Raw genomic sequence first — 22,534 nt, forward strand, 5'->3', positions numbered from 1 at the left:
TTGCTTTCTTGCTCTGGAAAACTAGCCTGTAGAGTAATCTGATTGATCAAAATTCTGGGGTTGAAAGAGAACTTTAAATGCACTAAAGAAATTCAGATCTCTAATTTCAAAGGCAGTTTTCAGTCAGTCAATCAGCAATATATAAACAACCGGGAAAGAATAGTTTAGGGTTCTTGTGCCAGGAAACCTTTGAGTTAGAATTGCATGTTTTCTTGCAACTTCTGCAAGTACTTAAGTTTACAGAGAAGAACTTTGTATCAGAGATATTAAGATTCTTGCAGAAAAGAAAAGCTAGATTAAGTGGTGAAAAGGTTTGTTCTGGGGGATTGAATGGGATACACCACAGAGAGAGATGTTAGCCAGAAATCAGGATAGAAATTTGCAGCTTTCAGCCAAATGAAAGACAATACAATATTTTTTTCTCTGGTATGCTCTTTTCTACTTCCATCATCCACAAAGTTGGCCACCATTATGTGATTCCTTATTCCTGACCCAAAGAAGAGAGAAAGCAATGATATAGCCCACTAAATAGCCAACATGGGGTGAAGAAGTTTTAGTCTCTAGCATGTCACATGGAAACAAAGTTCATCATCCTCAGCATCTTGGAAAGTGACAGTTCTGAGAATGTATTCTACTTGCACTGTGGATTAAAGCATTTTTATTTCAACACTGAGCTAGACTGTTACTCATTTGTGTTAAAGACCAAAAGTGAGCTTGGTGCTGTACAAGAACAAAGTGAAGACATCCCCTACCATGAAGAATTTAGTTTAAATACAAAACTGAAAACACTTCAGATGTGGGGAAAGATAAGCATAATAATTCATTTTGAGTCATTTTTCTATTTGTTCACTCTTTGTGGTCCATGTGGAAAAATCAATGTTAAAAAAAATGGATGCAGAGAGGATGGTGGTGTGGTAAAATCAGGATGAAGAGGACATTCCTTACCTACAAATGATGTGAAAAAGGCATGGTGACAGGATTGGGAACTGGAGATGAATGACCTCATTGGCAGAGCAGAAGGCAGGGAAACTGATTAGACAAAATCAGAGGTATAAACCGGAGCTGAGTATAGAACAGCCTTGAGTTAAAACAAGCAGTGGCTTTAGCTGATAGGCCCGTGAAACTGTAAAGAGAGGCTGTTTTTTAAACCAAGATTTTACTCAGTGCCCTCTTTCCTTTTATTCTTCTCATGCTGCCATCACTCCCACAGGCCAATAGGGCACCTGAATTCAAAATAACTGTCCGAATAACTCTTTTGATTCCTTTGTTTATATTTGGAGAATTCCAGCCAGTCATTCCCAAATTTTGGTTTTGAAGCACAGCATAAACACAAATATGACAATTATTCTGGACAAACCCATGCTATACTGTAGTCAGAGAAGGGGTTAATTGAGGGGGAAGAGGGTGACTGAGGAGGTCAAAAGGATTTTCTAATTTTAAAATGATAACATTCAGCATTTTGAACAGCTCTCTTGTAGGTTCTTTTTCTCCCCATATAATATGTAGCTATTTAAGTGAATACTTCAGTATAATAATGAATTGAATCTACTTCCTAGAAATTCAGTAATAAATATATTCTGAGATTAATAAAAATATAGCTTAGGATATAGTTAGTACTTGTAAACAAGAAGAATTGTCAAGCTCTTATAATAACGAAATCATGGGCTAAATCAATTTAGAAGCCATAAAGCTACTGTGTGTTTGTAGGCAGGAGTTTAAGTTACTACATTAAGTTGAAGAATCTTTCTGTAGTTGATGGTTTGAAATGCTGATTTATTTAAATATTTTGAGACTCTGTCCTCCCTCTTCTCCTTCCTGTCAACCCAACATCTCCCTGTCTTGTTTTTTGATTGTGTGTTTTTATTAACTCTCCTGCTCCACTTTGCTCCTGGAAAAGACTGTGATCCAGTCCTGTCCAAAACTATTCATGTGCATAACTTTACTCATATGAGACCTGTCCACTGATTTCAGTGGGGCTGCTCACAAAAGTAAAGTTACTGTAATGTATGTTTGCATGATTGGGGTACAATCTCCACCTCCCAGTAGGCCTGATCCAGTGTACATTCAGTGGACATTGGATTGGATCCACTGGAAGTAATTTACTTTTTTGTAATGCTGTTGTATTTTTTATAAAAGATTAAGACACTCATCTTCTCCACCCACTGCCTTTTCCTTCTTAAGAAGTCACTGACCACCTCATCATTGCTGTTCTTATTATTTTATTTTATTAAGTTTATTTAAATTGTACTCAGCAGAATTCCACACTTTTATGTTCTGAATGTCATCTGCAAAGTGCTGAGCTCCCACAGCTCCCATTGACTAACATTCAAATTGGGGGTGCTCTGCACTTTGAAATATCAAGTCCAAAATGAGGAGTACTTAGATCAATCCTTGAAGGGGCCATTTAGGGATTTAGGGATTGGTCCTGCTTTGAGCAGGGGGTTGGACTAGATAATCTATAGATGTTGGCATAGAAAGTACGCTTATTAAGTTTGCAGACGATACCAAACTGGCAACTGCTTTGGAGGACAGGGTCAAAATTCAAAATGATCTGGACAAATTGGAGAAATGGTCTGAAGTAAACCGGATGAAGTTCAATAAAGACAAATGCAAAGTGCTCCACTTAGGAAGGAACAATCAGTTTCACACATACAGACTGGGAAGAGACTGTCTAGGAAGGAGTATGGCAAAAAGAGATCTAGGGGTCATAGTGGACCACAAGCTAAATATGAGTCAACAGTGTGATACTGTTGCAAAAAAAGCAAACGTGATTCTGGGATGCATTAACAGGTGTGTTGTAAACAAGACACGAGAAGTCATTCTTCCGCTCTACTCTGCGCTGGTTAGGCCTCAACTGGAGTATTGTGTCCAGTTCTGGGCACCGCATTTCAAGAAAGATGTGGAGAAATTGGAGAGGGTCCAGAGAAGAGCAACAAGAATGATTAAAGGTCTTGAGAACATGACCTATGAAGGAAGGCTGAAAGAATTGGGTTTATTTAGTTTGGAAAAGAGAAGACTGAGAGGGGACATGATAGCAGTTTTCAGGTATCTAAAAGGGTGTCATCAGGAGGAGGGAGAAAACTTGTTCACCTTAGCCTCTAATGATAGAACAAGAAGCAATGGGCTTAAACTGCAGCAAGGGAGATTTAGGTTGGACATTAGGAAAAAGTTCCTAACTGTCAGGGTAGTTAAACACTGGAATAAATTGCCTAGGGAGGTTGTGGAATCTCCATCTCTGGAGATATTTAAGAGTAGGTTAGATAAATGTCTATCAGGGATGGTCTAGACAGTATTTGGTCCTGCCATGAGGGCAGGGGACTGGACTTGATGACCTCTCGAGGTCCCTTCCAGTCCTAGAGTCTATGCATCTATGCATCTCCTGAGGTCCCTTCCAACCCTAATAATCTATGATTCTGTGAAAAGCAAGATATATAATGCTCTAGAAAGAGCCATTGGGATTATTTTAGAATGAATAGATTAAAGGTAGGAAAGAATATCTATATATGAAAACGTTATGTAGTAAACTATGGAGTGGAAGAATTCACTGTTCATTTGGAATTGATTTATGAGATACCAGAATACTGGGAGGGTAAAATCACAGGATTACGTTCATAGAAGCTGAAAGAATGAAGTTCTTTATCTAATGGATATACCAAAATGTACTTACAGCATAAGAATTCTTTATTACTATAATATTTATTTACATTTTAATAGTTCTTGCAATATGAAGCGATGAGGAAAAAAATACTGTATTTAATAAAGAATTCCATGAGTATGAAAGTATAATCTGGACATTCTTGTGCCCACTCCTGGTAAATCAGAAGGTAAACGGGTGCAAACCTTAACTGAATATTTCTCAATATATGTGTATTCTTTCTTGAAAAAAGTGCCAACAAACTAGCGTTTAAAAGGTGAGACTGAAAGGAGGTTAACATAAAGAATTTCTTTTTCGATTTAAAAATGTGCTAAATGTTCCTAACTTGCAGCCATTTATGTATTATCTCTAGCCTTATGAAAAATCACATTTCTTTTCCAAATCATCAGTTCCATTAAGTGAAGCTCTGTAAATTACATTGTTTATTTTGAAACAAATAGATGTGAAATTCCCAGGGTATAATGCTGCAGCAAATTGTATGTGAATGATTGACTTTACACATGTGAGTTAGGTCCATTGAATAGGATTTGCAAACATGCATAAAGTTACTTGTATATATTAGTAGTTGTAAAATCAAAGCCTTAATTTGGTTTCAGAAATATACTTAATATTCAGCAGAGGCTCTTCCACGTACACACACTCGTCTAGTAAAAATGGAATTGGTAATTTTTTCTTTAGTCCGTATAATCATACTTTCTACTTTTTATACATCTTTAGTCTATCCCAGCTTGCATTTTTTCCATCAGAGTATATCCTCAGTAGCACTGGGATCTAGGGATAAACATAATAGAATAATATACATTTTGAAAATCAGATATGTGTTTATTGTTGTTGGCCAAAGTAAATGACATTTTAATATATTTTGAATACACAGAACATTCTTAGTAGTGCCAAATGTGCTTCATATTAACAAATCTGATCTTAATGATAAATCAATTGTCTTGGTAATGTTTTGTTAGTTACTGTACCTTTTATACCTTTGAATAATGCTTTACCATTCTGTACTGTGATGTCTCTTTTTACCAGACAGCTTTAGGCATTTTATATTTTACGTACAATTAGTGAACCAAATGAAAAAACTATTAAAATAGTAACATTGATACAGGGGCGGCTCTAGACATTTTGCCTCCCCAAGCACGGTGTCATGCCGCTGGTGGCACTCTGCCGGTCGCCGGTCCCACGGCTCTGATGGACCTCCCGCAGGCGTGCGTGCAGGACCAGCAGACCCTCCGCAGGCACACCTGCGGGAGGTCCACCGAAGCCACGGGACCAGCGGACTCTCTGCAGGCATACCGCTGAAGGCTGCCTGCCTGCCGCCCTCCCGGCGACCAGCACAGTGCCCCTCGCGGCTTGCCACCCCAAGCACACGCTTGGCATTCTGGGGCCTGGAGCTGCCCCTGCATTGATATAAAATTCAATAAAGGTAAAAACTGCATTTAAAAATTACAGTAAGGCTTCAACATACATTTAAAAGCCAAAGAAAGAATATTAGTAAATAATGCATCTCTAAAACAAAGGGATCCAATCCATACTCCAGGCAGGGACCATAATGGCATCTAGTCTGACTTCCTGCATAGCACAGGCCACAGAGCTTCACCCACCCATTCTGACAATAGGCCCATAATCTCTGGCTGAGTTACTGAAATCCTCAGAACTTAAAGCCTTCTAGGCTTTTATGTTTGTTGACTGGTTTCCGTAGCAAATGAGCTCAATTTAGAGTAGAAACTTAAACTGCAAGGTCTACAAACTTGACCAGAGATGTGAGAGTCAAGCTTGGATCTTACTCTGCATTAATAAATGTTTAGCAGAATCTCCTTTCAAATATGCCTGTGTACCACAAGTAGCTTCACTGTGTTTACCCAAGAGCGACTGATTAGAGTTCAGTATTATCAGGAGCAAGGCACTGCAGCTAACAAGCCATCTGGGCTGCCTGACAGACCATCCTGCATGACTGGATGAGGCAGCCAGCAGGCTGGTTCTGAAGATCAACAGGAACTGTAGCTTGCTGACTGCTCAGTGCCCATGCCCACATGCTTTCTGACTCCCTGTGCTTGTCTCACCAAGCCCTGCTCCTGCTCTGCTCCTCCACAGCTTCAGCCCAGGCCCTGCCCTGCATCCAGTTGTGTCCCTGCGCTGCTCCTCCCTCAGAACCAGCCCTGCTCCTGCCTTATGTGACTTCTTGTAATCCGGTTCCAACACTCAACTCTAATTCCTGACTGCAACAGTCCCTCAGTCCTTGGCTCTGGCATTTGGACCCTGACTCTGGTTTTGACCTTCGATCCTGGTTCTGGCCTTGTCTCAACCTTTGACTCTGGAAATTGGAATCTAGCCACTAGACCTGACTCCTGTTCTAACCACTAGGCATAATTGCCTATAACCCAGTCTCTTGACAAATATCCAGAAGAAACAATAGACTCCAGTACACACTTATCTGTGTTGACTTTGTATTGCTAACAGAGAGGGAGGAGATTTTTGAATAAGAAGTCTACATCTTTATATAGCTGCTTTTTGGAGCAAAACTTCTAGTGTCAGTGAGACTGCTTGTGATGATTGCACAACTGAACTCGAGATGAATAAAGGGATGCTTGTTTGAACAATTATAAGTGTTTTTCTGCTAGTTAATTGAAGCTGAGTACAAATTAAAGAGGGCATGAAGAGTGCACATTTGTAAACTAATACCTATTTCCAAATGAGATGTTTGATAGTCTTTTTTAAGAAAAATACGCAAATTTGACTCCATCTAAAATTGTCCTTTTTGTCAAGATATGAAGATATTTTTAGCTTCAAAACCTCTTCACACAGCAGATAAACTACACTGGCCAACAATAAGTATATACTTTTGAAGTCTGATATCCAAAGCTTAGAAGCAAGGTCTGTGTGGAAAATCTGGGACGCTCATAATTCTAGCTCTGCTGGGTCATAAACATATCAAACCTTAAATTAGTCACTGTTTCTGAGTCTAAACATTGTCCATCTTGCATCTCAGATTGGTGGCTTTTAAGGTGTGGAGGGCAAAGACAGAATCCACATTTGGAGTGGCACTTTGATTTTTTTGTTTTTAAATGGGAGCGGTTTGAAGCTGTTCACTGGTTAGGACTGTTAGAATAAGTTACAAAGGAGACTGATCAGTGGACAGAGGGCAAATGAGACAGTCATAGGTGCATGATAAATTTATTTGGCAAATATGATTTGAATTTATCACACTGCTATTTCCTTAACATGCAACCGATGTGTAGGGGGTTAAAGGAAAACCTACGTAACTTTGTTCTTGAAATTAAATGATAAATGGGAAAGAGGAATGATGATACGTCAGGTATAAATGAAGAGGGAATGTAATCTGATCTAGATTTAAAAAAAATTAAATACCAAATATAGTTAACCATCATATCAATCTTGAGAAAGTTACAGAAACAAGGAGTCTAACATGGAAGAGTTCTTATGATTTAAAACTTGCATATACACTCTAAAAAACCTTGTTTCAAGAATTTTTGAGTAAGTATGGAGGAAGGCTGGTGATTCAACATCATATAGTACATATACATCAGAGCTGTTTTAAAATGAGTATAGTATTTGACCATCATCCAAGGTTACCTGTTCAAAATAGGTGAAATATGAACCTGTCATCTCCTCTTCAGAAAGCACCTAGCAGCACCCATTGTTCACCAATGTAAGGTTATGCAAACACTTGTTAAGCATACTAGCCAATAAAGAATTACTGTAATCATGTCTTAAAGTATTCAAAGCTGGGAGTTCTGTTGGAGGCAGAAATGAATGCAACCTAATAATATTCCATAAATGGGAGAAAGATGTTCTAGCCACATAAATTAGAGGGTTTTTGTTTGTTTGGTTTGTTTTTGTTTTTTGGGGGGTTTTTTGCATTTCTATCACTTGTCTAAACGTGTTAAAAGAAAATATGGTAGAAAAAGTCAATGAAGTGTAAGAAAAAAGTTAGACTGGCTGAGTTTTAAATTAGGAAAAAATAAGATACTCTTCAGGATCTGATTCTGCGACCCTTGCAAGTTGTTCCAGTAGGCTATAAATCAGTTGGACTACTTGAGTGCATGTTTGCACAGTCTGACACATTGATTTCAGTGGGACTCTTCACTAGATATGTACAACTTAACATGAGTAAGGGTGACATAATCAAGCATGCAAACAGGGATTTAAAATATTATTTGTTCAAAAAAAGCTAACAAGCTTCTCTGTGCCCTTTATATTAATATTTGAAAACTACTTTAGCTCTGTAGTTTTCTGCTTTAATGCTTTATTTGCTTATTTTAGCAAAGTTGTTGGAGTAAAATAAAGAGAATTTGAGAAGAGGATAGAAACATCTGAGTGAAAATAACTATTAATTGTGGATTTATTTGTGTCTTTTTGTTCTGTTTCTACAGCACCTAGTACAATGGGGGTCTTGGTCCATGATCATGGTCTTAAGATGTTATGATAATACAGATAGTAATTAATAATAGAAATCAATCCAATGCACCACTTTGGAATTGTGACTGTGATTGCATTGCAGATGTATTCTGATATACAGCCTGAACCTATTTGAATCAATATGCAAGACAGTTTAAAAGAGACTTTGCAGAAATTATCAAAACTAAACTAAACTGTTTTTCTCAGTGCATTATTTGACTTTACTCATTCATACAGGCTGCCTTAGAGAGAGAATGGCTAGCTTTGGATTCGACCCGCTTCCCTTCAAAAACACTGCTGCTCACAAACCAGCTGCACCGGCCAAAGGTAACATGTCATGGAAACTTCTTAGTCTTCAGTCTTTGTTTATTCCTTGAGGATATGCTACACTGGGGTGATTAATACTTCAATTTATTGACTTGAAAAACACAATTACTTTTAGAAGCCTCTGACTTCCTCCTCATCCCCAGATGTAATTTTTCATGTAGCTTTTCTTTCATTTGCTTAAATTTTTCTTTATTTTGGATTTCTTTCAACACTTTACTTCACAGTAGCTCAAAAAAAAAAAGATGATATGCTTCATCTGCACATTTGGCAATGGATTAAAAATTGCTCGTTGACACAGTACTTTTAAAATACTAAAGTCTGCATTATATAGCAACAGCTGAGGACTTTCAGAACAGCTAAAGGTCATTGAACTGTAATGTCTGTTAGTTATTTGATAAACTTTGAAGTTTCAGCTTTCTGGGGTGTTTTTGTTTTTGGTTTAGGTTTTTTCCCATTTTTCTTCTGCTATATGCAAAGTATTCTTTAAAATATTTTTACCTGGATTAAAATAATGGATATTCATAAATGTACAGTCAGTTAAACTTTTTTTGCTTTTGTGATATATTAAATTCACCATCTTTTTGCAATATTCCATAGAGCATTTATTTAATTGAAGATAAGGTCTGTGATGGACCTATCATGTTTTGACTATACCTCTGAAATACAAACAAAGGGCATGACGCTGCAAACACACTCATGTTTAACTACACATGTGAGTAGCCCCATTAAAATCAACGAGGCTACTTTTGTACATAAAGTCAAGCCCATGAGTAAGCATTTCTAGGATCAGGGGCAATGTTATGATACTATTCACTGACTACTTCCTTTTTTTTTTTTTTTTAATTTCCTTACTTACAAGTATGCTAGGCCTTTAACTTCAGATCATAATTCATTTAATTTAACATGGCCTCCGCATGAAGCCTGGCAGTGTGATGAGAGACCACATTCATTGTCATCGGAAAACACCCCGTTTAGTACCAGGTAAGCCAAAATGATTTGCTTTTTTTATTACAACCTGGACCTGCTCTGGCAGATACCAGAATAAACAATGGAAGAGTAATTAGTACTCCTCTTTGAGTTGCTTTTTTGCAACTGTTTGATTGGTAACTGAAATAATTACTGATTTGTAAGTAAATGCACTTATTAAAATAGAATAAAACAAATACAGTCTACTAGGTTTGCAGTAATTTAATGTTCATTTAATTAAAATATCAAAGTTATACGAATAAAAGACTATAAATATGTAAATAATAAAATGTTAACAAAAAAAATCATATAATATAGGCCTTAACATACAGATATCTATCAGATAAGAATTTAAAAGTATTTCTCACAGTGCTATATTCCTTTGCAGAAAAGGACTGAAATATGCTTCATTGTAGCTGAAATGTAAACATTCAAAATGGATGGCAAACTTTTATTACTCTCAAAGATAAAGCCTTCTAGGAGTATTAAAATAGATGTGTTTATTTCTGAGTTTCAGAAGGCATAAATAGTTTGCAGAATAATAAAGGCTGCAAAGCCATCACACCTTACTTTTACTACTGACCCAGGTTTCAGTACTGCTCTGCTACTCTTTTGTCAGGTTAGAGAAGAGAGCTATGTCACATCTCTCTGACTTGCAACCCAAAAAGAAATTATCTTTCAAATCGGAAAAAGAAGAGAAAATTTCAGAAGAATGGTATGTTCAAGTCTATCCTACTTTTTTTGTTTTTAACGTGAATTCTACGCTATCAGGAAGTATAGATGTAGAGGCTTTTTATAGGTACCCTGGTTAAGTAGGTATTTATTTCTAAATGTCAGAAATATTATTTTATACTTTTAACCAGCATATGAGATACCAAGTCAATTAACTACAATTTCTTAACTGTTTAAGATGAGCATTGCAGGCATCTCTGTAGTTCAGTATGTCAAGTATCATACATGAGGTGTCCTGTGCACTTGCTGTATTCTATGTGAAATGTGCGTGTGTGTGTGTGTGGAGAGTGGGAGAGAGAGAGAGAGAGAGAACTGTGCAGTTGATATGTGAAAATGTATATATATTGATAGTGAAATATCACCTTCCTTTAGGGGTTTTAAAGATATTGCCACTGCACAGCTAATGCTGAAGAGGGCCCATAAAATGAAATCCAAGAAATCTAGTACTAAAAATCTAGGTAAGTCAATAGTTCTATTACAATATATGTTACATAAGAATATGTATAAAATGTTGGAAACAGCAGGTCTCTACTTCTTCATCTGAAAGCAGGTTGTCACTTCTAGAAATTTTGCTTGTATTTTCTTAGATCACTTCACACATTAATATGAGGGAGGGAGGGAGGGAGGGATGTGCTTCAGAAATGAACATATTAAATCATCAAAAGGATGTTTATTTTGTTTATATGTTCAATATATTAATATTTGAAAAAGTACTCTGGTGAATATTGAGAGGAATATTTGCTAAATATATGAAATGGGAACTTTGTTTCATTGTGTGCTGTGTATTCCCTTTGCTAGATATAAAGTTTATATTTCTGTATTTTTGTCCTGATTAGATTTTTTTTTTCCTTCAAGAGAATATCTCAAGTTATAATAGCCTTGCTCAGTTTGAGTAGTTTTATATCTGTTTGATATGCTAAAAGTCTGCCCTAAAAACATTTCTTTATCATGTAATCACACCTATCATCTCCGACTCTTGATTACATTAAGTGCTATTTATATACATTTGTGAAGGTTTCACAGTTTTTGGTGTCTCTAGAATTGATCATAATTTGGCATTCAAGCTTCAGAGATGATTCTGTGAATCTTGGAAGGTGCTGTCCTCTCCTTTCTGATTGATGTTAAAATTATTCCTTCCCTGCATGGTCACCTCTTATGTCTGTGAATTTTCTCTGTGTATGCAGCTGTTAATACAGGAAAGGATAAAATATCTTAGTTGATTATTGGTGGACACCTTTAAGTTCATTAGTCATGGTAAGCTGTTTTGAGAAATCCTTCCATTAATAATATTTAACTCTTTGGTGATATGTTTGGAGCTATTACCACTGGCTATCCCTGTTTTGTGTCAAGTGGTGGTTAGTTGTTTTTTTGTTTTTGTTTTGTTAAGTTCAAGAGTATCTTGCACTCTAGAGGGGGAAAGACCACTTACAAATAAAAAGGTAAAGTTAAGAAAAGTTTGCAATTCCCCCCTTCCCTAGCCAAGTACCAGCATCTAAGACTACTTATGACAGAGCTCTAGATTTAAATAAAAGGTACCACACAATCATTGTAATCTTTTCTTTATGGGTGAGAAAAAGACAATGGGCAGGAGGCTAAAACATTGTTATTTAATCCTTTATAGTTTCCCACCACACCTTACCACACTGCCCAGCCACAAAACCACAAATATCTGGTGCCCAGCTGAACGTTTGTCATAGGTATAACTTGGTGGCCCATGTATCATTTTAAATGAATAAAGTCTATTGGGTTATATCATCTTTTCTCCATATGTTGTCTGGTTTATATTAGTAGTGATTAATTCAGTCATAAATGGTTTGCAAGTATCAAATTCAATTATCCTATTTTTATTGTTGTTCTAGAGGATTTTTGGAATGTTTTTTTATATTCAGATGATTGGAGGTGTCATAAGTAAATAGGTAAGGTAAGGGTTAATTGGTAAGGGTTAATTTTCTTTTGCCTGTGAAGGGTGAACAAAGGGAAAAACACCTGACCAGAGAACCAATCAGAGAACTGGATTGTTTAAAAGTTAGGGGCGGGAATTTGTATACTCAGGGTCTTTGTTGTTTCCTCGGCTGTGAGTAAACAAGCTTTTCTTCTAACTCCCTCTTATTTCAAAGTTTCTCCTAAAAGTCTGTGAGTACAAAAGGAAACAAAGTACATAGGCTGTTATATGCTTTGTGTTGTATTTACATGTATGTTGATTTGCTGGACTGGTTTAATAGGGCTATCTTTTAAATCAGACTGTTTATTCAGATTTTCTTATAAGCAAGAGCCTGTACTGAGTTTCTTAATGCAAGATTATTGTTCTGTATTTTCTTTCTTTTTATATAAAGTTCTTTTTTAAAACCTGGCTGAGGTTTTTGGGGTTTCTCTAGTGAGGCTACAGGAAGGGGGGTTGGAAAATCTCTTTATATTAGCTTTACTAGATTTGAAGGCATCGCCTCGGGGGAAAGTGATTTCCTTCTTTGTTTTGCCTTCAAGGACTTAAGTACTACATCGCCCAGGCTCACCCAGGAAGGGGGGGAAGCTGGGGAATGAGATAGGGAGACCCAGGGGTCTGGGTCTTGGGGGTCTTCCCAAAGGAAGTTGGGGAGTCCACAGAGGGGGTCCCCCAAGGAGTATTTGGGGAATCCAGGCTGATAAGAGCCTATTTTTATCTGGTGGCAGCGAGAAAATATCCAAGCTGGTAGTGAGCTTGGGGGAGTTTCAGGTAAGCACCCAGATTTTGGACGCTAAAGTCCAGATCTGGGACAGGAGGCTTTACCACAGGAGGGGGTTTTGTTTTGTTTGATTCTAGAAAGTGCTGCACTGGAAAACTCTCATAAGCACGTGACTAGTGTTTAAAAAGTTAACAAAACTTTACAATTTGAGTTGTTAGATCTCTGTAAATCTGATCTTCTGTAGTTGCAAGATATCTCCTTCTATGACTACCCAGTAAAGAATCTCCTTTCCACGTATTCCATCCAGGCAAAGGAGAACAGTGATTTTCAGTGTCAGTGCCCCCTCACAGAAGGCAGCACTAAGTATGTAAACAAGCAATTACATTCAGAACTCTCTGGGCTGGATTCTGTAGTCTGCCAAAGTTTCTTTGTGCTGCTTACTGGTCAGAAAATCCCAGTGGAAAATCCACCCTGTATAGAGGGGATCTCAACATCCTTTTTAAGAATGAGAGAGGTCACAATCTCTTAGCCAGACCATTTAAAAAAAAAAAAACCACTTTGGCCACTTCTGTCAATTGAACCTCTCAGCAGCTGGATATCCCCAGAACATGTGTTTCTTACTAACAAAAGGCAGGTAACAATCTCTCTAAACAATAAGCAGTTGTCAGCCCCATCATTTCCTCTTGTTTCCATAGCAACCAACATCACATGCTTTCCATCTTCTCTAAACTGATCCTCAGCTACCGTCCAGTCATCCACACCTCACTATTACCCTTATCCTGATTATATCTTGTTGGTTTTTTTATGTTTGATCTTTTTCTAAACTCCAGACTGAATGTTATGTTATTTGGCACTATTCCTTCCTAACATAGCTTCAACTAATTTCATTCAAAAACTTAACATTTATATTAAAATAATACAAACTCATTGATATAGACATTCCCACCAGTCTGAGGATAAAGTACAAAGTATGCACCTACAACATTAATTATATGCTATAAAGAAGCAGGTTTCCAGAACATCTAATATGTCCCTTCATTGCTCTATACATTCTTTGCAAACAAAAATACAATAAAAATTAAGTTGTCAACTGAACCATAGAATGACCAACCTCCAGTAGCTATAAATACAAGGAAGTTACAGAATATTAACAAATAGGCATCCTTTTGTGCTCAAGTCTCAATGTCAGCCTGCTAACCAAACATGTTTTGTGAGGAATCTTGCTATGCTACAGTAAGGATCTTGCTAAATTGAAGATGTTGCATTCACACAGTAGTGACTTATTAAATGCTGTTTCCTAGGACCACTCATGTGGTCTTGTCACAGTGGATTACCTTCTTGCAAATGTCACCAACTTCCTCTGCCTTAAGGCTTCATTAGCTGACATCCACATACCCCCAAAATATAAAGTTAGCATCTGCCCTGAGTTTTACATAGCCCCTCTTTAAAATGCCTACTTATTTACCACAGTGGAACTTGGATGGGATTAGCATTGTAATGAACATCCTGGGTTCCTGATGCTTTCTGGTGAGGTGACTTGTTCCCTTCTTCTCTCCATATATCTACTTCTTATGGAGCTCCGATGAGTGAGTGGAATTCCAGATAATTAGTCACATTGTGTGGAAGTGTGTATTTTCCACGGTCTCTTGGGTAGCTCACCATTCCATTTCATTCATAGACTTCCGACCACTGAGCTGAAAACACACCAGCATATAACCTTCTGTGTTTGCAAGGGATATGGGCCAGAACAAGCCCTTTGCAGTCTTTGCTGCTTCATGATCATGGGAGCACAACCAGATTTTGGTGACTCTTTGAAGCAAGACAAGAAAAAATGTGGACTTTAGTAAAAGTATCAGGAATGCCCATGCATGCCAGCAGACAGCGAAGAAACTAGCAGACAGCGAAGAAACTAGCAGCTTTGTAAATTTGCTGGACTGGTGACCAGTGCAGGCAGCAGATTAAATGGCGCAAGAGTACGTACCAGAAGACCAGGGACCAGAACTGCACCTGGGGCAACTTGTAGACATTGTCCCAGTTTTGTAAGAAGTTTAACCGGGTTGTGGGCACTATGCCCAGCACAGAGAAAACTGTGGTGCATGATGACTTGGTTAGCCAGATTGGTGCCCTTTTGGCCCCAGAATCCAGCATGGGGACTGATAAGAGCAACCACCAGGCACTGAGTGAAGACCCTGAAGTAACTCTGTTGCTAAAACCAGTCCCAGAGCATACTTTGGAACAGGATCATCAGCAAACTCTGGGTCCATACTTGGAGAAGCTGATGCACTCCCTGAAGAATAGCCTGCAGCAGAGCCTGTAGCAAACACAGAAGGGACAAAAGCTGCCTCTGAGCCCGGTAAGTTTCTGGCTCCAATGTAATGTTTATTACTACAATAATGAGAGAGATTCTTCCTCTAACAACCAATGCAAAAGTTATGAGAAGTCCCGACTAGCAGCATGTATTCACTAATGGCAGATTGTATATCAGGAGCTTGGCATTCTGGCTCCCTTTCCTCCTACCCCCGCATCATATGGCGTTCAAAATGACAACCAGGAAATGCAAACCATAATAAATACCTTTAAAGAGGATTTTTACTGGAAAGACAGATTTTTTGCTAGGCCCATTCCTGTTTCATAAAAATAATATTGCATTGCCGTGCATTTGCATTTGCCGCACTGTAATCACTCAATGGTCTATGGAGCTGCCTATAAAAATGAACTGTGTGTTTAGGGAAATGTGATCCATTTTCAAAACTAATTAATTTCAGTTAAAGGTAGTCCATGCAGACCACAGATGACACAATCATTTGTCCCAAATATGACTGGGATTTGAACCTTAGTCCACAAATGTGCTGTGGGAGGAAAGGAGGAATGCAGCCATAACAGAGTGAGCCAACTCAGTATTCTCTTCATTCAGTCATGGATTCTGACCCAATCCTGGTTGCTAATAGCTGCAAACTTTTCCTGAAGCAGGAATTCCAGATAGTCACATTGTGTGGAAGCATGTATTTTCCAGGGTCACTTGGGTAGCTCACCAGCCCAATCCATTCATAGATGTGCTGTTCAATCATTATATGTTTGAATATTTCTGATGCATACACTGCAGATTTACAACCAGCAGCTTGGAATAACATCTTCCTTTGCCTATAGGGCACCATAAGAACAATTATGGCCTCCCAAAATATGTAAGGCCTGAAATGATTAAGGAAAAAAAAAAAGCTTTTTGTAGCAAAGCCACCGGCCATTCCCCCTCCCTCTCTCCAACCCAAGTTTTGTAAAGCAAAAACAGCTTTGCATTTTGTTTACCATTGTGTCTGCACTACTTTAATTGTGGTTACCCAGGCTGTCTCTAGGGAGATTCTGTGGACTGAAGCATCCATTTCACAGTATATTGCAGTTCAGTTTGAAATATAAAATGTTATGTCCCTGAAATTCCACAAGAAATAATTCTGGGCTCCTCCACTGAGATATTTGATACCCTCTATGTTGTGTCCTATTGCAGTCCCCACTACTAGCTGCTGTACCTCCACAACTAGATATCAGTACCTTCATGAACCATTCCAAGAGGAAGCATTTCTGTGTACTGATGGTTGATGTTCTTGAGAGGGCTAACAAGCAAGTCCAGTACCAGAAACACGGGGATTTAAGACTGGAGAAGAGGCATTCTGAGAGGCAAGAGGAAAGGCTGAGAACAGGGTATCCGTGCGGGAGCAGGAACAGTGGCTAAGGACAGAACTTACCATAAAAAACTGAGAGGGTCTAAAGCTGCAGCTGGAAGCACTGGGTAAATAGGTGGAAGCATGGGGTACTGCAGTGATAGTGGTGAAGGGGATGTGCACTGAAAGCACACCTAGAGGAATCTATGCAGTTTTTGCAGATTAACATGAGCCAGTTGTGGGGTTTGCCTTCCCAAAAAGCTTAGTTTATGGAAGGACTTTATGTATTGTGACAGACCCAGGCCAGTGGACCTAGTGGGATCCCTGGAGAAGACGGCTCGGGGCCACCAATATATACTTGTTGTTTTGGACTATGCTACTAGCTACACAGAAGCCGTCCCCCTGCGGAACACAGCCTCAAAAACGATAGCCAAAGAGCTGGTGGGGATCTTTGCCCGAGTGGGGCTACCAAAGGAGATATTAACAGACCAAGGAACTCCATTTATGTCAAAGCTAATGAAGGACCTCTCTATGCTGCTCCATATAAATACCCTGAGAACTTCAGTCTACCATCCGCAGACTGATGGGTTTGTAGAAAGGTTTAACCGAACCCTCAAGGCTATGATAAGGAAGGTGGTAAGTCGGGATGGGAAGGATTGGGACATCCTACTACCCTACCTTATGTTTGTAATCCGGGAGATACCTCAGGCCTCAACTGGAGTATTGTGTCCAGTTCTGGGCACCACATTTCAAGCCGTGGCATACTAGATATTGCCAAAGAGATCTGGGAAGAGGAACCCAATGAGGGGAGAAATATAATAGAACATGTAATACAGATGCGAGACCGGATAGCCTGGTCACCCCTATTGTACGGGAACATTTGGAAAAGGCACAGGAGGCCCAGAGAACCTATTACAATCGCCAGGCAAAAGTCCGACAGTTCCAACCAGGGGATCGGGTGATGGTGTTGGTACCCACGGCAGAAAGCAAGCTTCTGGCCCAATGGCAGGGGCCCTATGAGGTGGTTGAACCCGTGGGGGAAGTAACCTACAAGGTGCGGCAGCCAGGACGCCGAAAACAAGAACAGATTTATCACATCAACCTTCTGAAACCCTGGCATGCACAAGAGGCATGCATAACTGTCCAAAAAAGACCTAACCCAGGAAAACAAGCCTTCCAAACAGGTGAGAGTGTCTCCCGATTTAACACCAGACCAGAAGAATGAGGTGTCTGAGATGATCTTCCGGAACCAAGATGTGTGTTCTCGACAAAACCGGGTCGAACAACCGAGACGTATCACCACATCATCACGAGCCCTGGGGCCAGAATAACAATGAGGCCCTATCGGGTGCTAGCGGCCAAAAGGGAGGAAGTAAAAGCAGAAGTGAAAGAAATGCTGGAGTTGGAGATCATCGAAGAATCCCACAGTCAGTGGTCCAGTCCAGTCGTACTGGTGCCCAAACCTGATGGCACCACAAGGTTTTGCAACGACTTCCGGTGACTAAACGAAGTATCTCAGGTTGACGCGTACCCCATATCTCGCATGGATGAGCTAGTGGACCTTCTGGGGAATGCCTAGTACTTGACTACCCTAGACTTGACAAAGGGGTACTGGCAAATTCCCATTGCAGAAGATGCAAAGGAAAAGACTGCGTTCTCTATACCAGAATGTCTTTTTCAATATACTGTCCTCCCTTTTGGACTACATGGGGCCCCAGCTACTTTCCAGTGCCTCATGGACAAGCTATTACGCCCGCATAACAGATATGCTGCTACCTACTTGGACGATGTGGTCATTCATACCCCAGACTGGGAAACCCACCTAGAGAAGGTGGAGGCAGTCCTTGATACCTTCAGGTGAGCTGGCCTTACAGCAAACCCTGCCAAGTGCGCTGTAGGGTTTACGGAGGCCAATAATTTGGCTACATTGTGGGGAAAGGTCTGGTAAAACCCCAAGAGAACAAGTTGGAGGCCATCCAGAATTGGCCCCGACCACGTCGCAAGAAACAAGTCCGGGCATTCCTAGGTGTAGTGGGGTATTACCGACAATTTATCCCCCACTTTGCCACAAGGGCAAGTCCTCTGACAGAGCTATTGAAAGCCCATGGACCTCATCTAGTGAGATGTTCTGACGCAGCAGAGGAAGCATTCGCAGGCCTATGGACTGCCCTCTGCAGTAACCCCGTACTGATAGCCCCTGATTTCACCAAGGAATTTATCCTGCAGACAGATGCATCGGAAGTAGGGTTGGAGGCTCTTCTATCACAGATGGTCAGGGAGGAGGAACACCCAATTCTCTACCTCAGTAGGAAACTCCTTCCAAGGGAACAAAAACATGCAATGGTGGAGAGAGAGTGCCTCGCCGTAAAATGGGCCATAGAAGCATTGTGCTACTACTTGCTCGGGCACAGATTTGTCCTAGTGATCGACCATGCCCCTCTTCAATGGATGCAGCGGAACAAGGAGAAAAACACAAAGGTGACCAGGTGGTTCTTATCCCTCCAACCTTTCCAGTTCCATGTGCAACACAAAGCAGGGAGCCATCACGGTAATGCTGATGGCTTGTCACTTGTGCACTGTCTGGCATCCCAAGATGCCCAAGCTCTTGGTGTTGAGCAGGGAGGAGGGATATGTGACAGACCCAGGCCAGTGGGGTACAGGAGTCTGGTAGAGGGCAAATATACTAGTCACTGGATGAGTAGTTTTCTGTTCCCTGAGTGACCAGAGCAGGGGCTGCACTAGAGTAATCAGGAACCTGCTAGAACCAATTAAGCAGACAGGCTGATTAGAACACGTGCAGCCAATCAAGGCAGGCTAATCAGGGCACCTGGGTTTAAAATTTCTAATCTCTAATCTTTCTAAAATTTCTAATCTTTCTAAAATTTCTAATTTCTAATCTGTCAATTTTAATAACTTGGTCTTTTACCCTCCTCAATAAAGTTACCATATTTGAAATTGTTCTAAAGTAGTGTGCTGCCATGTCTGTTTTTTCATTGCACATTACAGGCTTGGTTTTGGGGAAACAATTAGTACAGAAAATATTCTTCTCTACTTTCTCACTGTGATTGTACTGTACATAACAGTGGGTCTCATTATATAACTATAGAAAATTAATTACACTATAGTTTAATATTTTTATATTTCATATAGCTTTTCTGTCAGCGAAAGTTATTGAGAAAAGGATCTCTGAAATTAAAATTATATGTGCATGACTGATATAATTATACAGCTGCAATATTTTTACTGAGTTATACTAAGAAGTGGAGGATAATTCTCTTGTATATTGTAACAAGGACTGATTATCTGTTACTGTATTTTAGATATTAGTTATGAACCTCTACACAGTATGACCGAGTACTGTATGCATTTGCTGACACTAAGAATGCCATATAAATAAAGATTTAACCAGTTAGCCCAGTAGTTTGGTTCCTCAACAGATATAATCTAGTTATCTGAAACACTCTAAAATGTCTGATTTAAGTTAATGGAGCTAACCTTGAGAGAAAGGCTGATGAAACTTGCAGCCAGGCGGGTAGGGGGTCAGGCTAAAGTGACTTTACAATTCCTTTGTGGCATCTCAATCCTTGGCTCCTCCAGAGGCTGGAGAGATCATTCCTATAACTTAGACAGTCAGTGGAGGCCTAAGATATGGCAGCATCCTCCAGACTTCCCTATAGACCACAGCACTGCCTGGAATCTCCGGATTCGGTACACTGCAGTCTCTGTTTCTATATAGGTTTTTATACCATGCTCATGACCATAGTATGTGAATGCCTTTCAGTGGTTTCAGTTTGATAATTGAGGCCAGATCTTCGGAGTCCCTTAGCCAATCAGAGATGGTAAAAAGTATTACTTTTAGATGCTGCTGTGTAAGAGCCTAATGTCAGTAAGGAATCCAGGAGTACTCCTAAACTAGAGACTGAATTGAATTATTGTGAATTTGTTCCTTCAACCAACAGAGATTCCACCTTGATTGGAAGCTCTTAAAAAAGCCTTCCTCACCCCCTGACACACATCCCACCCCCAGCCATGCCCCTATCATGACCTCTACCCTAGGACTTGTGATGGGGTCCTGGGTCTGCAATACTTGCACCAAGAGAATCCTCCCCTGTGCAGAACTGGAACTTCTAGGGCCCCTTCATACCACTCCAGCCGTTTTACTTGGCATGAAGGGACTTCAGCCAATTTTCTTATCTAATTCTGCTGCCATTGAAGTTAGTGGAAAAACACACCTTGACTTTGGAGGGATTAGGGTCCGACATCTACAGACTTAGCTCTCTTTCCTCTCACCCTCACCCCTCCAAGGGGCTACATACTTTGCTGCTGGCTCTCAGAAGCTCTGACAGCCTCACTGATTAAGAAGTAATGCTGTCCCCACTAAAGCTGCCTCCTCCCGTGGCTCCCTCGGGGACTGTCTCATAATGGAGAAACTGACATCAGTTTGACACACCCACTCTCTCTAAAACTGCACTTCCCATCTTCCCTAATCCTTATACCCTGCCTGCCTACTCATTCTTTTCCTGCTAAGTTCTATTCTTTTTTCTCTTCCCATTGTCCTCAAGCTACATCCTTTCCTCATTGTCTCCACTGCTAAGTCCCTTATAACTGCTAAAAACCAATCCATCGCCTTGTAACAATCTCTTTTCTTCCTTCATTTACGGTCTCCTCCCCCCACCCATCACTAACCGTATCACCTTTTCCCTTGGTTCCCGTGTTTGGGTCTCACACTGTTTACTGAATCAGGTAGGGTTGCCAGTTTTGGCTGGACGTATTCCTGGAGATTTAATCATATGACATAATCTTTAATTAAAGATTAATTTTTAATTTCTGCAGACTATAGGCCAATCCTTGAAGGTTGGCAACCCTATCATGATGTTCAAACTTACCATCCTCACCTACATGATCCTATACAATGCCTCCCACTCTAACTCTGTGCATTTCTTCCAGTTCTTATGTTCTTCCCACCCCTTTCTTCATCTCCTATTCCAGATACCTGACTTTAGCTTATTTCATTCTGCTCCTTGTGTGTGAGACTCTCTCATTGTCCTCAAGCACTCAGTTTCCTTCATATCCTTCTTTAAATTCACCTGTTCAAGCAGTCCCTTCTCCCTTCCCATCATTAATAAACTGCAAAACTCTTTTCTCCTGAACAGTTGTCCAGTATTGGTTTTGCTTTTCTTATATAAATTGTAAGTTCTTCTGGTGTGGGAATGTTTGTGTCCATCTATGACTCTTTACAAACATTTTTTGATAAGTTATGAAGACTTAAGACTATGTCACCTGGTAATTATGGGAATGATTATGGAGAGTATGTTTCCACAGGCTGCTGAAGGCACCTCTACTTTGAACAGGATAGGATATGTTAAAGGGCTTTCGGTCCATTAATGTTCCTCAAATTTAGCCTCAGATAATAAAATATTTGTGATTTTCTTTGCTTTAGTTCATATAAAGGTGTTTCCACCTATCTATTAAGTTGTAGGCATTGGTGTTTACATATTTGTTTATCTAATATTTATGATTGAGATCCCCACCTTCAAAATAGAACTTCTAAATATTTTCTAAAATATATATCCTTTTAAAATGTAGTTTAGCTTTCCACAGGTGGATGATTTAGAAATCTTTTAAAGGTATATAAAACAAGTCAAGATGGCTGCTTCTTTGTACTTATATTAATTTATTTTAGAAGTAATATAATTGTTTTTGTTAATGTAAAACATACACAAGAAATTCTGTTTCTTTTATTAAATGACTAAAAGGTGAATAACTGCTTCAAGGAATGAACAAGCCAGATCTGACCTCTGATTTTAACTTGTTCTTGTCGTCTAGACCCAGCTGTGCGCCTGGCGTTGTTCAGAAACAATGAAAATAAACATCCTCCTGTGAAACCACCAAGGAAGAGACAGCCAGCAAAAGAGACAGCCAGCAGTTACTTTGAAGGTATGAACAGGAGTTTCCCTTTATATTTATTTATGTATTTTGCAATATCTTTGTGCAATTTTTTTTCAGTTATGAAAACACATGCAGAAGTAAGAGAAGGCCATTAGCTCCAAGTGTGTGTTAAGAACTCAAATGACGTGATGAAACGTTTCAGTTTTAATACATTTTTTTTTCAGTGATTATTTTGT

General features: G+C 39.5%; 1 protein-coding gene across 4 annotated transcripts in view; it reads left to right on the plus strand.

The window, feature by feature from the left end:
* The window catches only part of LRRIQ1 (leucine rich repeats and IQ motif containing 1), a 173,402-nt gene that overhangs the window by 96,263 nt on the left and 54,605 nt on the right, over positions 1–22,534 (plus strand). For all 4 annotated transcript variants that reach the window (XM_032804640.2, XM_032804639.2, XM_032804641.2 and 1 more), the window contains 5 exons: positions 8,309–8,398; positions 9,258–9,379; positions 9,984–10,079; positions 10,469–10,554; positions 22,236–22,346. In XM_032804640.2, coding sequence (XP_032660531.1) covers positions 8,309–8,398; positions 9,258–9,379; positions 9,984–10,079; positions 10,469–10,554; positions 22,236–22,346 — 505 coding nt within the window. The remainder of the gene's footprint in view (positions 1–8,308; positions 8,399–9,257; positions 9,380–9,983; positions 10,080–10,468; positions 10,555–22,235; positions 22,347–22,534) is intronic.

This window comes from Chelonoidis abingdonii, chromosome 1 (assembly GCF_003597395.2).
Source record: "Chelonoidis abingdonii isolate Lonesome George chromosome 1, CheloAbing_2.0, whole genome shotgun sequence".
Classification (NCBI taxonomy): domain Eukaryota; kingdom Metazoa; phylum Chordata; order Testudines; family Testudinidae; genus Chelonoidis; species Chelonoidis abingdonii.